We start from the raw sequence: 18,107 nt of genomic DNA on the forward strand, positions 1-18,107 counted from the left end.
GAAAGGAGGAGAAAGGAGGAGAAAGATAAACTGAAGGAGAGGAAAAATAAGATGAGGAGGTGGAAGGAAATAAACAGAAGACGAAGAAGAAGAAGAGAAAGATAACCTGAAGGAAAGAAAGAGAATAAGATGAGGAGATGGATAAGAGAGAAAGGAAGAAGAAAAACAAGAAGAGGAGGAGAAAGATAAACTGAAGGAGAGGGAAAAGATGAGGAGGTGGAGAAGAAAGAGAAGAAAAGAGGAAGAAAACGAGGAAAAAGATAAATTGAAGGGGAGGGAGAATAAGGTGAGGTGGTGGAGAGGAGAAGAAGAAGAAGAAGAAGAAGAAGAAGAAGAAGAAGAAGAAGAAGAAGGAGTGTAGAGAGAGGAACGATGCAAAAAGAAAAAAAAAACTTGAGGAGGAGAAGGTTAAGAGGGCGATAAGGAGAGAGAGAGAGAGAGAGAGAGAGAGAGAGAGAGAGAGAGAGAGAGAGAGAAGGGGTGCAAAGAGGTACTGTGTCACGCGGAGAGGGGGGCGGGGTGTTTTAAATGATGCTAAACTCTCTCTCTCTCTCTCTCTCTCTCTCTCTCTCTCTCTCTCTCTGGAGGAGGAAGGGGAGAGAAAAGATGAACGGGGGAAAGTCCTTGATAAAGAGGGAGATGAAGAGGAACGGAGAAAAAGGAGGAAAATGAAGAGGGAATCAGAAAAAGATATGAAGAAAGAAAAGATAAAGAGGAAAAGAAGAAGAAAAAGAGGAGAGGCGAAGAGGAATAAAGAAGAAGGAATAACGTGAAATGAAAAAGGGAAGGAGGAAACGAAATACAGATGAGAAAGGAAGAAAGAGAAAGGAGAAAGAGAAGGAAAACAGAGAAACAGAAGAAGGAGAGGAAAGGAAAGGGAGAGGAGGAAGGGACACGGAGGGAGAGATTGGGTGAGGGAGAGAAAGAGGATGGGAGGAGTGAGATGCCAGGAAATGAAGGATAGGGAGAAGAAATGGGGAGGAGTTGCAGAAGAGAGGAGGAGGAGGAGGAGGAGGGAAGGGATAAAAAGAAGGTGGAAAGGAAAATGAGAACTGTGTGGAAATAGAAGGGTGAGAGGAAGCATAATAATAATAATAATAATAATAATAATAATAATAATAATAATAAAAAGAAGAAGAAGAAAACGAAGAAGAAGAAGAAGAAGAAGAAGAAGAAGGATAAGAAACGTAGTGCAAAAGTAAATAAATTACTAAAATAATTAATAAAGAAGGAAGGACATAGAAACGGAGAGGAAGGAAGAGGGAGACAGGACAAACGGAAGAGGGAGGGATGAAGAGAGGGAGGGAAGGAGAGAGGGAGGGAGGGAGGAAAGGAAGAAGTAATGAGGAAAGGGAGGCTTAATTAACCAGGGGGAAAAAAATGTGAGAAAAGATAAAAAAAAGATGGAGGAAAGACAGACAGAGAGGAGGAAAGGAGAGGAAAGAAGGAGAGAAAATTGGATGAAGAAGAAATGAGGAAGAAATGAGAAGGAAAAAAACGTAAATAGATAAAAAGATGAAGGAAGGAAACGAAGAGAGGAAGAAAGGAGAGAAAGAAGAAAGAGAAAGATGGAGGAAGAAAAGAGGAGGATGGAGGTATTGAAGTGGAGTAAAGAAGGAAGAAAGAGGAATAAAGAACAAATGGAGAGAGAGAGAGAGAGAGAGAGAGAGAGAGAGAGAGAGAGAGAGAGAGAGAGAGAGAGAGAGAGAGAGAGAGAGAGAGAGAGAGAGAGAGGATGTATACAAATTAATCAGAAAAAATAAGTTAATGTAGGAAGATAGAGGAAGGACAGGGAGGAGAGGGAGGAAGAGTGGGAGGAAGAGAGGGAGGGAGGGAAGGATGAGGAATGTTCCCTCCCCTACACTGATGGATGGTATGACAAGTCCTCCACTTACCCAAGGGAGGGGAGGAAGGGAAGGGAAGGGAGGGGAAGGGAGGGAGGGAAAGAAAATACGGGGCGGAAAGGGAGAAGGAAAGGGAGGGAGGGAGGGAGGTTATGGGAAGGAAGAGGAAGGGAAGAGAGGAAGAGGAAGGAGGAACTGTATGCTTAGGTGTAGTGAGGGAAGGATGAAAGGAAGGGAAAGGAGGAATGAAATGAATGAATGAAAGAAGGAAGGAAGGAAGGAAGGAAGGAAGGAAGGAAGGAAAACAAAAGAAAGAAAGGGAGATAAGTAGATAAGGAAGGAAAGAGGCAAGGAAGGAAATAAAGAAGGTATAAAAGAGGAAAAGAAGAAAATAGAAAAAAAGAAAAGTGGAAAGGAAGGAAGAAAGGAAAGTTTTAAAAGGAAGGAGACAGGAAGAAAGGAGTGGAAAGTGGAGGAAATAAAGAGGATTGGGAGGAAAGAAAGAAAAGAGGGGAAGCTAAATATAACCAGGAAAATGGAAAAAAAGGGACAGAAATGTAAAGAAAGGGAGAAATGAAGAAGGAAGAGAGAAAGGAAGGAAGGAAGGAAGGAAAAAGGAGGGAAGGAAGGAAGGAAGGAAGAAGGAGGGAAGGAAGGTAGGAAGGAAGGAGGAAAGGAAGGAAGGAAGGAAGGAAGGAAGGAAGGTAGGAAGGTAGTAAGGAAGGAGGTAAGGAGGGAAGGAAGGAAGGAAGGAGGGAAGGAAGGAAGGAAGGAAGGAGGGAAGGAAGGAAGGACGGAGGGAAGGAAGAAAGGAAGGAAAAAGGAGGGCAGGAAGGAAGGAAGGAAGGATGAAAGGTAGGAAGGAAGGAGGGAAGGAAGGAAGGAGGGAGGGAGGGAGGGAAGGAAGGAAGAAAGGTAGGAAGGAAAAAGGAGGGAAGGAAGGAAAGAAGGAAGAAGGAAGGAAGGAAGGAAGGAAGGGAAGGAAGGAAGAAAGGTAGGAATGAAGGAAGAAGGAGGGAAGGAAGGAAGGAAGGAAGGAAGAAGCAAGGAAAGAAGGAAGGTAGGAATGAAGGAAGAAGGAGGGAAGGAGTTGGCGTCTTCAAGGTAAGGCTCTGAGACATTCACCACACCAGCCCCACTCTGTCATCACCACCACCACCACCACCATCACCACCACCCCTCACCTGACACCACCACCACCACCACCACCATATTACCTCCCTCTCTCCCTTCCTTCCTTCCTTCCCTACCTAGAAACTGGTGCGCTGATGTTATTGTTAGTGGTGGTGGTGATAGTGGTGATGATGGTGGTGATGATATACTGGGCACGGAAGTAGGTGTCTTGGTGGTGATGTTTGTAGTAGTAGTAGTAGTAGTAGTAGTAGTAGTAGTAGTAGTGGTGGTGGTGGTGGTGGTCCCAAACTGTTTACAGCCATCTGAGGGGAGCCAGAGACTTTACATTCAGACGTTCCTCCTCCTCCTCCTCCTCCTCCCCCCTTTCCTCCTCTTCTCCATTCCTTCCCTTCCTCTAACTCCCCTCTCCCTTCTCATCTTTCCTCCTCTTTTCTCCCTTTTGAATTTTCTCTCTACCTGCGTTTTTCTTCTTTTTTCCATCTTTTACTCCTTTCTCCATGCACCTCCTCCTCCTCCACCTTTCCTGTCTTCCCTTTCTCTTCTCCTCTCTTACTGCCTCCTTTCTTCTCCTCTCTCCCTCTCCTCCTCCGTTCCCTTTCACTCCTTTCTCCCTTTAACAGGTGCAATTCTTCCTCCATTTCTTCCATTTCCTTTCTCTCATCTCTCCCCTCCTTCTCCCTCTAACAGGTGCAATTCTTCCTCCATTTCTTCCATTTCCTTTCTCTCATCTGTCTCCTCCTTCTCCCTCTAACAGGTGTAATTCTTCCTCCATTTCTTCCATTTCCTTTCTCTCATCTCTCCCCTCCTTCTCCCTCTAACAGGTGCAATTCTTCCTCCATTTCTTCCATTTCCTTTCTCTCATCTGTCTCCTCCTTCTCCCTCTAATAGGTGTAATTCTTCCTCCATTTCCTTTCTCTCATCTGTCTCCTCCTTCTCCCTCTAACAGGTGTAATTCTTCCCCCATTTCTTCCATTTCCTTTCTCTCATCTGTCTCCTCCTTCCCCCTCCTTCTCCCTCTAACAAAACATGGACTAGCAGGCAGCAGAAAGCCTGTTGGCTCATTACTAGGCTGCCTGCGTTCAGTGATTTAATCAATCCGTTTGCCATAGGAGTGGCTTGCGGGGAAGGATTAAAGCACTTGTGTACCTACTCTTGGGAACGTTCAGTTCACACCCGTTGCAGCAAAGTGGCGATCAATGCGTTTCTTGAAGGAGTTGATGGTCTCTGCGCTAACCACTTCTGCAGGAAGGCTGTTCCAGTGGCGAACAACTCTATTCGAGAAATAACTCCTGCCGATGTCGGTATTGCATCGCTTTGCTTGAATTGTTTTTCCGCTGTTTCTTGTTCTCAGGTTAGTTTGTAGCGTGAAGAGTTTGGAGTGATCAATGTTGCTGTGCTTGTTCAGGTACTTAAAGACTTGTATCATGTCTCCCCGCAGTCGTCTCTTTTCCAACGTGAAGAGGTTGAGTCGCTCGAGTCGTTCTTCATAGGGCTTCGTCCTCAGTGATGGTATCATCTTCGTGGCGCGGCGCTGTACTCTCTCTGAAGTAATTCAATGTCTTTCCTGTAATTAGGAGACCAGAATTGCACGGCGTATTCCAGGTGGGGCCTTACCAGCGAATTATACAAGGATAACATAACTCCCGGCGTCTTGTATACGAAGTTCCTCGATATGAACCCAAGCATTGTATTGGCTTTCTTAAAGGCGGACTTGCAGTGTTTTGTTTGTTTCAAGTCACTGCTGATGGTGACCCCGAGGTCTCTTTCCTCTTGCACAACATGTAGTGGTTCGCCACCCATGTGGTATATGTGGTTGCTGTCTCTGGATCCGATATGCATTACTTTACATTTGGTAGTGTTGAAGGACATCTGCCATTTTTCTGACCAACGAGTGATCTGGTCCAGGTCTCTCTGGATAATTTCGCAGTCTGCCGTTGTGAGGGCCTTCCCACCCACCTTTGTGTCGTCGGCAAATTTTGAAAGATTGGATTTTAATCCTAGTTCTAGGTCGTTGATATATATGATGAAAAGTATGGGTCCCAGCACTGACCCCTGTGGCACTCCACTTGTGACCGGGAGCCACTCGGAGGCCTGTCCGTTGAGTACAACTCGTTGTTTTCTTTCAGTGAGCCAGTCTTTGATCCACGCTGTCAGATCGTCGCCTAATCCCGCCGACTTAAGTTTCTTGAGGAGTCTTTCATGTGGCACTTTGTCAAAGGCTTTCTGAAAGTCTAGATATAAGAAAGAAGAAGTCCAATAAAATTGACATGAGCTTGTTCCTGAAACCGTGCTAAACTGAGCATCGGAAATGATGTTGTTTGGTCTTCAAGAGTTTGTCTCTTTTGATCTTCTTCGAGGATTTTTTTTGGATTTGAGGTCAAGCTGATTGGTCTGTAGGTTTGGTACACACACTTTGTCTCCCTTTTTGTAGATCGGTGTTACGTGCGCTTGTTTTCAGTCTTTTCGGACTTTTTTTTTTTGTGTAGTGACAGATTGTAGATGGCGAGTGGTTTTGAGGATTTTTTGCTGCTTGTTCCTTTTGAGCAGCCTGGGTGACAAGTCGTCGGGTTCGGTAGACTTGTTTGTCTCGAGTTTGTCTAGGTACTTTTTCATATCCCGTTCGTCGATTGTGCCAATTTCTAGGGGAGTGATTCCCATCGGTGGGGAAGGGCTCTCGGGTACGGACTGGGTATTCTCGACCGTGAACACAGACGCGAAGTTCCTGTTTAGGATTTCGACCATTTGTCTACTGTCCTGTGTTAGTACGTCACTTTCATCTTTTAGGGGACCGATATTGCTTTTTGTCTTCTTTTTGGTTCTTATATACGTGAAGAACTTTTTCGGGTTGGACTTGGCTTCGCGTGCAATTTGCTTTTCATAGTCATAGGTACAATTCTCCCTCCATTCCTTCCATTTCCTCTTCCTCTTGGCTCCTCCTTCCCCCTCCTTCTCCCTCTAACAGGTGCAATTCTTCCTCCATTCCTTCCATTTCCTCTTTCTCTCCTCCTTCCCCCTCCTCCCTCTAACAGGTGCAATTCTTCCTCCATTCCTTCCATTTCCTCTTTCTCTCCTCCTTCCCCCTCCTCCCTCTAACAGGTGCAATTCTTCCTCCATTCCTTCCATTTCCTCTTTCTCTCATCTGTCTCCTTCCCCCTCCTTTCTCCCCTCCCTCTCACAGGTTGAAGGTGGAGGTGGTGGTGGAGGTGGAGGTGCGGCTACACTCCCCAACCACCACCACCATCACCACCACCACGCCCAGTGCCTCAACCTTCCCCCCCTCTCTCTCACGGCTCAGGTTGGCATCTTCCCTTTCCCTCCACTTCCCCCGTCTTCCTCCTCTCTCTCCTTCCATCATTTCCTTTCCCTCTCACTACTAAGCCTTCCTCTTCCTCCTCCTCCTCCTCCTCCTGCTCACACGTGTTCCTCCACCTCATTGAGACACCCATGCGATCGTTTTCGTCTTCCTCCTCCTCCTCCTCTTCTTCTTCTCGTCTCTCCTCCCCTCCTCTCTGTCTCATTACTCCTCCTCCTACTCATCTTTTCCTCTTCTTCCATCTCTGCCTGTCTCTTTTCTTCTTCTCTTCTCTCCTCTTTTCCACTCCTTCCTTCTCTGTCTATCTCATTATTCCTTCTCTTTCTCCTCCTCTTCTTTTCTACTTCCCATTTAATCCTCTTCATCTCTCTTTTCGGTATTTTCTTTCTCCTGTATTCCTTCTCCTCCTCCTCTTTTCCCCTCATCATCATCACCACTACAATCACTACCTTTTCCTCTTCTCTTCCTCCTCTTCCTCGTCATCATCCTCCTCTCCTTCACCATTACCACCACCATCCACTTCTCTTCCTCCTCTTCCTCGTCATCATCCTTCTCTCCTTCACCATTACCACCACCATCCACTTCTCTTCCTCCTCCACAGCACCATGCACACCACCACCACCACTCACCACAACCACCTCTCCACCCCCCTTCCCCTCCTCCTTCAGCCATACCAAAAGTGCCACCCTCCTCCCCTCCTCCCTCCTGTAAACTAAACACAGTGCCAAACGCCGCTAGCTGTGCGTGGCCCTCCCCTTACCTACCCCCGGGGGAGAGGAGGAGAGGAGGGAGGGGCAGGAGGGGGAGATGAAAGGCATAGAGAAGGGGAGGATAGCAAAATGGGGACTGTGGGTAGGAGGAGGGGAATGGGGAGGCATGGAGAAAGGGAGGGGAGGTAAAGGAAGGTTGTGGGGAGGCATGGAGAAAGGGAGGGGAGGTAAAGGAAAGTTGTGGGGAGGAGAGGAGTAAAGATATATGGAGAAGGGAAGGAGGGGAGTGGAGAGAATGGAGGAAGGCAAAAGGGAGGCTATGGGGAGAAGGGGAGTAGAGAGGTAAGAGAAGGGGAGGGTATGAGAGGAAGGGAGAGGAAAGGCATGAGGAAGGGGAGGGTATGGGAGGAGGGGAGTTGAGGGGTATTGTGGAGAAGGTGTGGTAGGGAAGTGAGAAGGGAAGTAAGAGGGAGTGCGGGGAGGAGGGGAGTGCAGGGGTAGTGGGGAGGAGTAGAGGAAGAAGAGGTTAGGGCAGTGCGACGCTCATCACGACCCCAGTGCCTCGATCCTCCAGAAAGGCGCGGCACATGAGGCAGCTGTGAGAGATGACTGACTGACTGAAAATTGGTTGGTATCATAAAACTCTTTCACTTCTCACATCAAGTATTTCTATAGGTCAAAGATGGGGTCAATCGGGATGTAATGAGGGGTTCCTTAGGTTCACGGTACAGAAGAAGGGTCAGACTACCACCAGGGTCATAAAACTACTTCTGGAAATACCCCAGACTCATAGGAAAGCCTTGTCAAATAGGTGAACTTTAGCGACGGAATGTTTTAAAATACGACCCAGGGCCATATTTTTAGACATTTCTGCGCCCAAGAACACGTAATTTACTAGTCTTTCGTGGGGGTTTCGGGCATTTCCACGGGTACTTTTATGACCCTGGTGGTAGTCTGAGCCTTCTTCTGTACCGTGAACCTAAAAGAACTCATTAGAACTCGATTAACCTCCTTTTTTGGCCCTTGGAGATAGTTGGTGTGAGGGGTGGGAGCATCTGACAATACCAACTTGACTCCTGACCCCTGATGGACGCAGCCACGGAAGGGGAAGGAAGGAAGGGGAAGGAAGGGATGGGAAGGGAAGGGATGGGAAGGAAGGGCTGGGAAGGGAAGGGAAGGGAAGGGAAGGGAAGGAAGGGGAAGGAAGGGATGGGAAGGGGAAAAGAAAGGAAGGGAAAGGAAGGGAGGGAAAGAAAAGGGAAGGGGAAGTAAGGGAAGGGAAGGGAAAGGAAGGGAAGGGAGGGAAAGAAGAGGAAAGGGAAACATGCAAGAAAAGGAAAAGGAAGAAAAGAGACGGGAATATAAGGGAAGAGAAAGGAAAGGAAGGGAAGGGAAGAGGAAGTAAGGGAAGGGAAGGGAAGGGAAGGGAGGAAAGAAGAGGGAAGGGAAACATGCAAGAAAAGGAAAGGAAAGAAAAGAGACGGGAATGTAAGGGAAGAGAAAGGAAAGGAAGGGAAGGGAAGAGGAAGTAAGGGAAGGAAGGAAGGAAGGAAGGAAGGAAGGAGGAAAGAAAGGGAAGGAAGGAAAGGAAGAAAAGAGAAGGAAGGAAGGAAGGAAAGGAAAGGAAGGAAGGAAGGAAGGGAAGGGAAGGAAGGAAGGAAGAAAAGGAAGGAAGGAAGGGAATGGAAGGGGAAGGAGGGGAAGAGAAGGAAAGAGAAGGGAAGGGAAGGAAAGGAATAAGCTAAAATGGGAATAGATGGGAAGGGAAGAAGAGAAATGGAGAGAAAAAAGCGAAGAGAAGGAAAGAAGAGATTGGACTGGAGGGAAGGGATGAAAATGACAGCGATAAGAAGGAAAGGAAAGGAAAGGAAAAAAAAGTAAAGGGAAGGAGAGAAGGAAAGGAAAGAAAGGGGATTTGAAGGGAAAGGAAGAAAAGATAGAAGGGAGAGGGAAGCGAAGGGAAAGAAATGATGGAAAGGAGGAAGGAAGGGAAGAGCAAGAGGGAATGAAGGGAAGGGAAAGAAGGAAGGGCATGACGGGGAACAAACAGATGATGGGGCATTTTTGGAGGGCGATAATTGTGTGCGTGTTGCGTATGTTTGTTTTCTCTCTCTCTCTCTCTCTCTCGTCTACGGAGACCACCAACGTTGAAACGGAAAGGTTAGTATGGTTTGCTTTTCTATGTCTTTTTAATCTCTCTCTCTCTCTCTCTCAAACGGAAAGGTTAATGTGGTTTGCTTTTCTATGTCTTTTTCATCTCTCTCTCTCTCTCTCTCTCTCTCTCTCTCTCTCTCTCTCTCTCTCAAGGAAATGCTTCTCTCTCACCCTCCAGTGTCTCCCTCCTTGCTTCCTCCTTCCCTCTCCTTACCTCCAATACTTCCCTCTTCTCTCCTAAACTCCCACACTCATGTCACCCTCTCCTCTTCTTTCCTCCTTTCTTCCCTTCATCTCTCCTTTTTTCTCTCACTCCTTCCACCCTCTTCTCTCCTCCTCCCCCTCCCATGCCCGTACCTACTTCTCCTATTTAATTCCTTCTTCCTTCTCTCCTTCTTCTATCTCCCATATTTCCAAACTCCTGTCACCTGCTTCTTTCCTCCTCCTAATCCTTGTTTCCTTCCTTTCCTTCATCCCTTCCTACTCTCTCATACCCTCCTTTCCTTCCTCTTTCATTTGCCTTTCTTCTTTCTGTTACTTTCCTTCCCTCCCCTTTTCTCCTTTCCCTTCCCTTCCTTTCGATTCTCTCATACCTCTTAGCATCCCTCATTCCGTCCCTTCCACACTCCTGCATCCCTATTCCTTTCCTATTTCTCTCCAGCCCGCCTCTGCAACCTCTCTTTCCTTTCAAGCCCTTCTTTCCATTTCCTTCGATTCTCTCACACATCTTCTACCTCTTATATTCCATCCCTCCTTCCTCCCCTTCCACACTCCTGCATCCCTATTCCCTTCCTGTGTCTCTCTCCGGCCTCCCTTTCAATCCCTTTTTTCCATTCCCTTCGATTCTCTCACACATCTTTTATATTCCATCCCTCCTTCTTTCCCTTACACACTCCTGTTTTCCTATTCCCTTACTATCTTTCTCCAGCTCACCCCTGCAGCCTCCCTCTTCCGTCTTCCCTCATCCCTCTCCATCCCTCCTCTGCAGCCTACCTCTTCTCTCATCTCTCCCACTCATCCCCACAGCCTCCCCTTCCCTCCCTCTTCTCTCATCCCTCTCCCACCCGCCTCCTCAGTCTTCCCCTCCCCTCCTCGTGGCGCCTGAGTGAGTGCTCCTCGTAACAAACACGTCGTGAAGAATGCGGCTCAGGAAACGCTAACACGAAACCAAGAGTGCAACGAGAGCATAAGTTGTCCCTCCCTCCCGACCAGACCAGGATACTAAAGCAGGTCACGGGAGAAAGGAGAGGAGGAGGAGGAGAGATAAGGGGAGTAGGTAGGCTGAGAGGTGAGAGAAAGGAGGTGAGGGGATGGAGTCTGGGTATGTTAGGAGGACTATATGTATAGCAGATCGTAAGGAAGAAGAGGAGAAAGACGAGGAGAATAGATGAAGGCAGAAAGGTGAGGAAAGTGAGGCGGGGTCATGTTAGGAGACACAGAAGGTTGCGAAAGGAGGAACCAAAAAGGGATGTAGGCAGAGATGATGGATAGGAGGCGGGGGCAGGTTACGAAGGATAAAGCAGGTCACAACAGGAGGAGGAGGACGTAGGCTAGGAAGGACACAAGTTATGGATAAGGGAGGAAAGGGAAAGAAACCAGAGGAAAAGTAAAAGGAGGAAAGAAGACTAGGCTATAGAGGACACAAGAGGTCATGGGAAAAGACGAGACAAGAGAAAGAAACGGGAGAAGGGGAGAGAGGAGAGGAGAAGAGAAGGAAGAGGAGGAGGAAGAGGAGGAAAGAGGAAGGAAGAGTTGAAAGGAGGAAGAGTAGGACATAAAAGGTGGTGGGAAAAGGGGAGGAAAGGGAAAGAAACAAGAGGAAAAGGAGGAAGAGGAAGAGGGAAAGGAGGAAGAGGAGGAAGAGGAAAGAGAATGAGGGCAGAGGAAGAGGAGGACATAGGTTAGGACACACACAAGAGGTCATGGGAAAAGGGGAAACAAGGGAAAGAAACAAGACGAATGACGGACGATGTGGAGGTGAGGGTCAGGGAGGGGTCAGGGAGGGGTCAGGGAGGGTCAGGGAGGGTCAGGAGAAGAAGGATGTGGCTGCCCTCTGCATCTCATCCCTCCCCTCTTCTGCCGTCCCTAGAGTGTCGCTGGTCACCCCGAGAGCCAGGCTGACCCAGTGACCCCCGAGAGCCCAGCACAAGTATCTCTTTGTCCCAGTCATCCGCTAAGGCACGGGTTTTTTCAGAGTCCAGACGCCCCAGTCACACATAATAAGCATCAAATAACTCAAGACTTATAACAAGGGCGTGTCTGTTCGCTCGCCTTAATCGCCAATGCACGCTCGCTCGGGGATAGTTTGTTTTTGTTTCTCTCTTGCGTGTAGTTAAATCGCCTCTGTAATTTCATCTGATTCTTCTTTTATCTAGTTTTCTTGTTTTTTTATTCATTTTTCCTTATTGTTCTTCTGTTTTACTTTTTTTTCACTTTTTTATTAATTTTTCTTATTGTATCATTTTTTTTCTGGTATGTTCTTCTGTTTTACTTTTTTCCACTTTTTTATTCATTTTCCTTATTGTATCATTTTTTTCTGGTATGTTCTTCTGTTTTACTTTTTTCCACTTTCTTATTCGTTTTCCTTATTGTATCATTTTTTCTGGTAATTTCTTGTTTAACTTTTTTTCCACAACAGTTAAAGGGAAGAATGAGCTTGAAACACCAACTTTGGAACTTAACCCGCATTATATATATATCACTATTTTTTTTGTCATGTTTACTTTCCGTTTGCCTTGTTTTTCCACGAGGCAGTTCAAGGCAAAATCAGACTAGAAAAACAAACTCTGGAACCTAACATGATTTTTATTTTCCGGCATGTTCTTCTGCTCGACTCATTCGTCCACGTCACAAGAGGCAGCTCAAGGGCAAAACGAACTAGAAAAATCAACCCCGGAATTTAATCTGATCCTTCTGTCATGCTCTGTCTGACTCAGTGTTAATACGTCAAAGGAAGCGATTCAAGAGCAAGACAAACTAGGAAAACCAACGCTAAAACGGGGGAAAAATCTGAAGGAAGAGGAAGGGGAAGAAGGAGGAAGAGGAGAAGGGGGAAAAAGGAAGAGTGAGACATAGGTTAGAAAGGACACACAAAACAGGTCGTGAGGAAAGGGAAGAGAATGGGGAAAGAGGAAGAGTAGGACATAGGCTTGAAAGGACACACAAAACAGGTCGTGAGGAAAGGGAAGAGAAGGGAAGAAAGAGGAAGAGGAGAAGGGGGAAAGAGGAAGAGTAGGACATAGGCTTGAAACGACACACAAAACAGTTCCTTCTTTACCGTCATTCTCTTCTGTTTGAATCGCTTTTCCACGTCAAAGGAGGCAGTTCAAAGGCAAAAGGAAAAAAAATAAGATAGGTATTAAATTTGATTATTCTCTGGTAATCTCTCCTATCTAACTGTTATTTCTGTGGCAGAGGATGCGGGCCAAAGATAAAACAAGCGGTAAGGAAAATAAGATACGAGGGCAATAGAGGGTAAAATATGACCATTGATAACAAAAGAGATAACATATTTCTGCTTATCTTTATCTTTCATTACTCCGACGAAAGCAGAATTTTGTGGTTTCTTTCTGTATTATATTTTTTTCTGAGTCTTGGTTAGTTTTCTTTTGCCCTAAAACAAAAATAAGAAAATAAAAACAATAAGAAGTCAGGCATTTTGTGAGTTTTTTTTGTGTGTGTATTTTTCGACTTTTGGTTCTGTCTCCTTTGATGTGAAATAAACAAATAAACAAACAAATAAGTAGTCAGGAATTTTGTGTGGCTTTGTTTCTTGAACCAGAATACAAATAAATAAAGAGATAAATCAGCCAGGCGATACAAGTAGGCCAGGCAAGGAAGGAAAGGCTCGTGCGCATGTGTGTGTGTGTGTGTGTGTGTGTGTGTGTGTGTGTGTGTGTGTGAGGGTCCGCTTGTCTCCTGCAATTACTCTTCTCCCAATGTTGATATCTGGCGGGAATTTCCATCTGGAGCAACGTATCAAGGAAGCTACACATTCACACACCCCACACACCACCAACCCCCCACCCCCACACCAATGCCTCCTTCTCCCTCCCCTCCCCTCCAACACACACACACACACACACACACATGAACTCACTTTTTCGACACTTCTAAGGGGAGACGACAAAAAAGTTGATAAAAAGCACAAACGTGGCTTTCACACACACAAAAAAATATGTACCCTTTATATTTTTAGCATAATTCATTGGGCAAACATCAGTGCAACAAAGATACATGCCATTTTAACACACACACACACACACACACACACACACACACACACACACACATCTGTAGCCTATAAATCTTTAGCTTTAATATACTGAAGGAAGAAACACCCATGTAACAAAAAAAGACATAATTTTAAATAAACACACACACACACACACACACACACACACACACACACACACACACACACACACTATGACTCACAGATCAACTTCTTCCTTTGTATATTTTTTCTCTCTCCACGTGACTAGTAATTAATTTCCTCGTTCGAAAGTCAGTCGGTCAGTCCATTAACTCGTCAGTCAGTCAGTCAGTCAGTCAGTCAGTCACCTCCTCCTCCCCCCTCCCCAATCATACCTTGAGTCAGCATGAAGTGGTGAAGAGGGTGACACACACACACACACACACACACACACACACACACACACACACACACACACACACACACACACAAGCTGCTGCCGTCACTGTGAGGTCACCGCCACACTAAGCATCACTATCTCGACTCACCTTCGCACAGAGCCCATCACGCCGCGCCAGTATCATCATCATCACTTTCCTTTCAAGATGTTTATGCTTTCGGGTGTCTCTCTCTCTCTCTCCCTCTCACACACTCACTCTGCCTTTCCTTCTTTCACCATCTCACCACCACCACAGTTCCACCTCCACACCTCACTCCTCCACTGGCTTTATTTAGGGACTGAGTTAACTTTCAGAGGCGGCTCAGTACAGCACCGACTTACGTAGGTTCAAAGTTCGTAGGGTCTGGGTGAACGAGCCTGGCGCACGTCACCCTACCTCCACGGGGCCGCACACGACACTGATTTGGGCCTGGGCTGGGTCGAGGTGGGACTGGGAGGGTCTGGCTCTGGGTATGGGCGGGGGTCTGGGCGAGCCGAGGGTAGGGTGGGTATTTGTGGGCAGGCGCGGAGGGTTGCCAAAATTTGATTCACAGTGTATGTGTACTCTCGCCGTTTTGGGGAAGTAGAGGCGCTTTAGCACATGCTGGCGAGAGAGAGAGAGAGAGAGAGAGAGAGAGAGAGAGAGAGAGAGAGAGAGAGAGATGGTGTGTGTGTGTGTGTGTGTGTGTGTGTGTGTGTGTCTCGTGGATTCACCCAAACCTACTTGAACAAATACTGGGGATCACACACACACACACACACACACACACACACACACACACACACACACACACACACACACACGCGCGCGCACAAGCACCAGCACACGCACCAAGGCCTCAGTGACACCAATAAGTCCACCCTCAATATTTGACAGCAGCCCTAGAATTCCAGTGTGTTTACTCGAGATAAGATAAAGTCTTCCCTATCATATTTGGTATTACCTGAGTGTGTCTGTGTGTGTGTGTGTGTGTGTGTGTGTGTGTGTGTGTGTGTGTGTCACAGTAAAGGAAGCAGCTCAAGGAAACAAGTAATAATGAGAAAAAAAGCCCGCTAAACACTGCCCCTACAAAAAAAAAAAGGTCAGACGAGTGGCCAAATGGCAATGCAAGGTCAATTTCAGGAGAGGTGTCCCGATACTCTCCTCATGAAAGAGTTCAAGTCGTAGGCAGGAGGAAATACAAACGATTGAAGATTGTTCCAGAGTTTACCACTAAAAGGGATGAAAGAATGAAGATGATGGTTAACTCTTGTATAAGGGATTTGGACAGTATAGGGATGAGTGCAGCAGGTCCGTGGGAGGGGGGGAGGCATCCAGTTAGCAAGTTCAGAAGAGCAGTCAGCGTAAAAATATCCATAGAAGATAGAAAGAGAGGCAACATGGCGGCGGAATTTAAGTGGTATAGGACTGTCGTAAGAGGAGATGTTGATAAGACAAGGATTCTACTTTGTCCAGGAGAGCTGTTTGTGTGGAGCCCCCCACATATGAGATGCATACTCCATACTCCACACAAACACACACACACACTATGTGTGTGTGTGTGTGTTTTTTTTTTTTGTGTGTGTGTGTGTGCAAAGGCAAAACCACGGAAAAACAATCCCGTTTTGTGTTTTTTGTTCGTATCAACTGCTCTAAAGGCGCCTCAGTGACCCCGGCTGCCTCTTTACAACCCCCCCCCCCCCCACACACACACACACGTACCTTGGGTCAGCCTGGTGGGCGTCGTGATCCTGAGGCCATCGATGGTGACGACGCCGGCTGCGGGCGTGAGGGTGACCACGCCGTCATTATTTAAGAGTATGCAGTGCTCGGCCTCCACCCCCGTGCCAATCACCACGATGTCCGGCACCACGCCCATGCCGCCCGCGCCCAGCATGGTGCGCCCCTCGTTTATGGGGTGTAGTGTCACGGCCGTTGACAGCCTCCCGCCGCCCATGGACACCAGGTGGGGGCGGTCCGTGGCCACCTTCACCGCCCCGTCCACGCCTTCCACTACCTCCAGGCCGCCGCAGCTCCCCTGGCGTGCCAAGGAGGGGGCGTAGGGTGGGCGTGTGCTGCTGGGCGGGAGGGAGGCTGTGCGGCTCAGGCTGGGGCGCGGCCCGGTGTTCTGGTACAGAGGGAAGCCCATGGCCCCCACCACCGCCCGGGGGTGGCCCCCTCGGGGAATCGAATACAGGGGTGGTGGGGCGGGTGGGGCGTCGGGGGCATCCACTATGTCTGGGGCGTCGGCATCAGCGAAGGGGATGTCCGGGGCGGCGGGCGGGGTGAGGGGTCCCCCCAGGCTGGCCGCCATCACCACGGCTGGGGAGGGAAGGAAGGGGGAGGTTAGTGTGCCATTGGCATTGACGCCGCCGCTGCTAAGTCCATCACACCCACCACCACCACCACCACTTCCACTAGTATAAGACAACCACCACCACCACCACCGCCATAACTCTCAGTACCACTCCTGTAGTTACTCTCAGAGAGAGAGAGAGAGAGAGAGAGAGAGAGAGAGAGAGAGAGAGAGGGGGGGTGGGGGGCTGGGGGGGGATAATCTTTCAAAATAAAGACTGACCCCTCCCCCCCACTCCCGCCCCGTCCCGCTGTGCTCCTTGGCTCGGTAATCATCACCTATCACCCCCACCCCCTCACCATAACTACCTGCACCCCTATCACCCCACGCCAGTCATCACCCGCCCCCTCAGCCTTACCATCCCAGCACAACAAGCATGACATCATCGCCTTCCTAGGGGACGGCGGCTTCTGAAGGGCCTCCGCTTACCCGGGGGTTCAATGACGGACGACTCGAACAGATAAATATATTGACACAGATGGACGGGTAAAGAGAGAGAGAGAGAGAGAGAGAGAGAGAGAGAGAGAGAGAGAGCCTACTGCCCATAATGCCACCTGTTTGCTTTGTCTTGACTGCGTGACTAATCTCGGCCGAGTCTGAGCGCGTCACACACACACACACACACAGACACACACACACACGCACACACACACACAGATATATATTAGACTCGTGATGGCATCCCCGGCGGGGCTCCTGCTGAGGCTGGTTGACTGTACCGTTGCTGCACACACTTCGCAACCCCCCCTCTCTGTCCCCCTCCCAGGAAAGTCAGCACAGTGAACATACGGGGACAACATTGTACCTTTTGATGGGTTGTGTCTGTACAGCTGCCACATCCTTATATCATTATACTCTCTCTCTCTCTCTCTCTCTCTCTCTCTCTCTCTCTCTCTCTCTCTCTCTCTCTCTCTCACACACACACACACAAACAAACGATAAAAGTTTCAAAAGAAGGGCCGTATCAGCTTACTCAATACTGTAAAACTACTATTCGGTAACACACACACACACACACACACACACACGATAAAAGTTTCCAAAGAAGGACCGTATCAGCTTGACTCAATCCTGTAAAACTAATATTCCGCAACACACACACACACACACACACACACACACACACACATCCGGGTAACTGTGAAATACCACACGCACAACCACAACCACAATCCATAAAAAAGAAAAAAAAAAAAAGCTGGAAGATCAACACGGAGCGAGACCAAAACAAATAAAAAGCGCCGCCGCGAACAACAAACACTTGACGAACTGTTTTGCATTATTAGCATCGAGTTGCGGAACAGCGGGTCATCCTCACGTGGCAAAGGTTTCTTCGCAATGCCTAGTGGCTATTAAACGTCCGCTAATGTAATATCACCCGCTATGCTGATGACATCCTTCGGGAATGACTTCGAAGACTGCTGCTGGATGAGAAAGATGGAACCTATTATAGTCTGTTCACTTATACGTCTGACCCAAGCTGACAACATAAACCTAAGCGTGTTCGTAAGCACAGTGCAGATTAGCAGAAAGTGCTGCGTGAAATAAACACAAACAGAGGTTAGAGAAAACGTGGAAGCCATAACAGTAGCCAATCAGCACTCAGCTTGCAAACACTTAGGTTTATGTTGTCAGCTTGGGTCGGACTTAAGTGAACAGACTAGTGGGGGAGACAAAAGGTGGAGGCGTGAACGGGAGATAAAGGTGGGAGAGGGGGTCCACACGGTAAGCTGATGATATCCTTCGGGAATAACTTCGAAGACTGCAATAGGAAGGAAGAAAATGGGATGTATATTAGAGTGGAGGCGTGGACGGAAGATAAAGGTGGGAGAGGGAGGGTCCACTAAGTGCTCAATCAAAATGGTTATAACACACATAGCTGCTCCATGCAACTGTACCTTAATACCCTCCCCACCGTCCTTTCTCTCTTACTTCATTCCCTGGCCAACAATATGCATTCTCCTGATTGACCCTTCATTAGA

At 47.7% G+C, this 18,107-nt stretch overlaps 1 protein-coding gene across 9 annotated transcripts in view; it reads right to left on the minus strand.

Annotated features, from left to right (window-relative positions):
• The window catches only part of LOC127009380 (pleckstrin homology-like domain family B member 1), a 145,875-nt gene that overhangs the window by 108,157 nt on the left and 19,611 nt on the right, over positions 1-18,107 (minus strand). For 6 of the 9 annotated variants that reach the window (XM_050882416.1, XM_050882415.1, XM_050882410.1 and 3 more), the window contains exon 3: positions 15,492-16,091. In XM_050882416.1, the coding sequence (XP_050738373.1) occupies positions 15,492-16,083 (592 nt within the window). In that variant the 5' untranslated portion in view covers positions 16,084-16,091. Of the gene's footprint in view, positions 1-13,745; positions 13,774-13,898; positions 14,395-15,491; positions 16,092-18,107 lie in introns of those variants that run through there. The other 3 variants (XM_050882420.1, XM_050882418.1, XM_050882417.1) reach the window with 3 other exon arrangements.

Source organism: Eriocheir sinensis, chromosome 40, assembly GCF_024679095.1.
Source record: "Eriocheir sinensis breed Jianghai 21 chromosome 40, ASM2467909v1, whole genome shotgun sequence".
Classification (NCBI taxonomy): Eukaryota; Metazoa; Arthropoda; class Malacostraca; order Decapoda; family Varunidae; genus Eriocheir; species Eriocheir sinensis.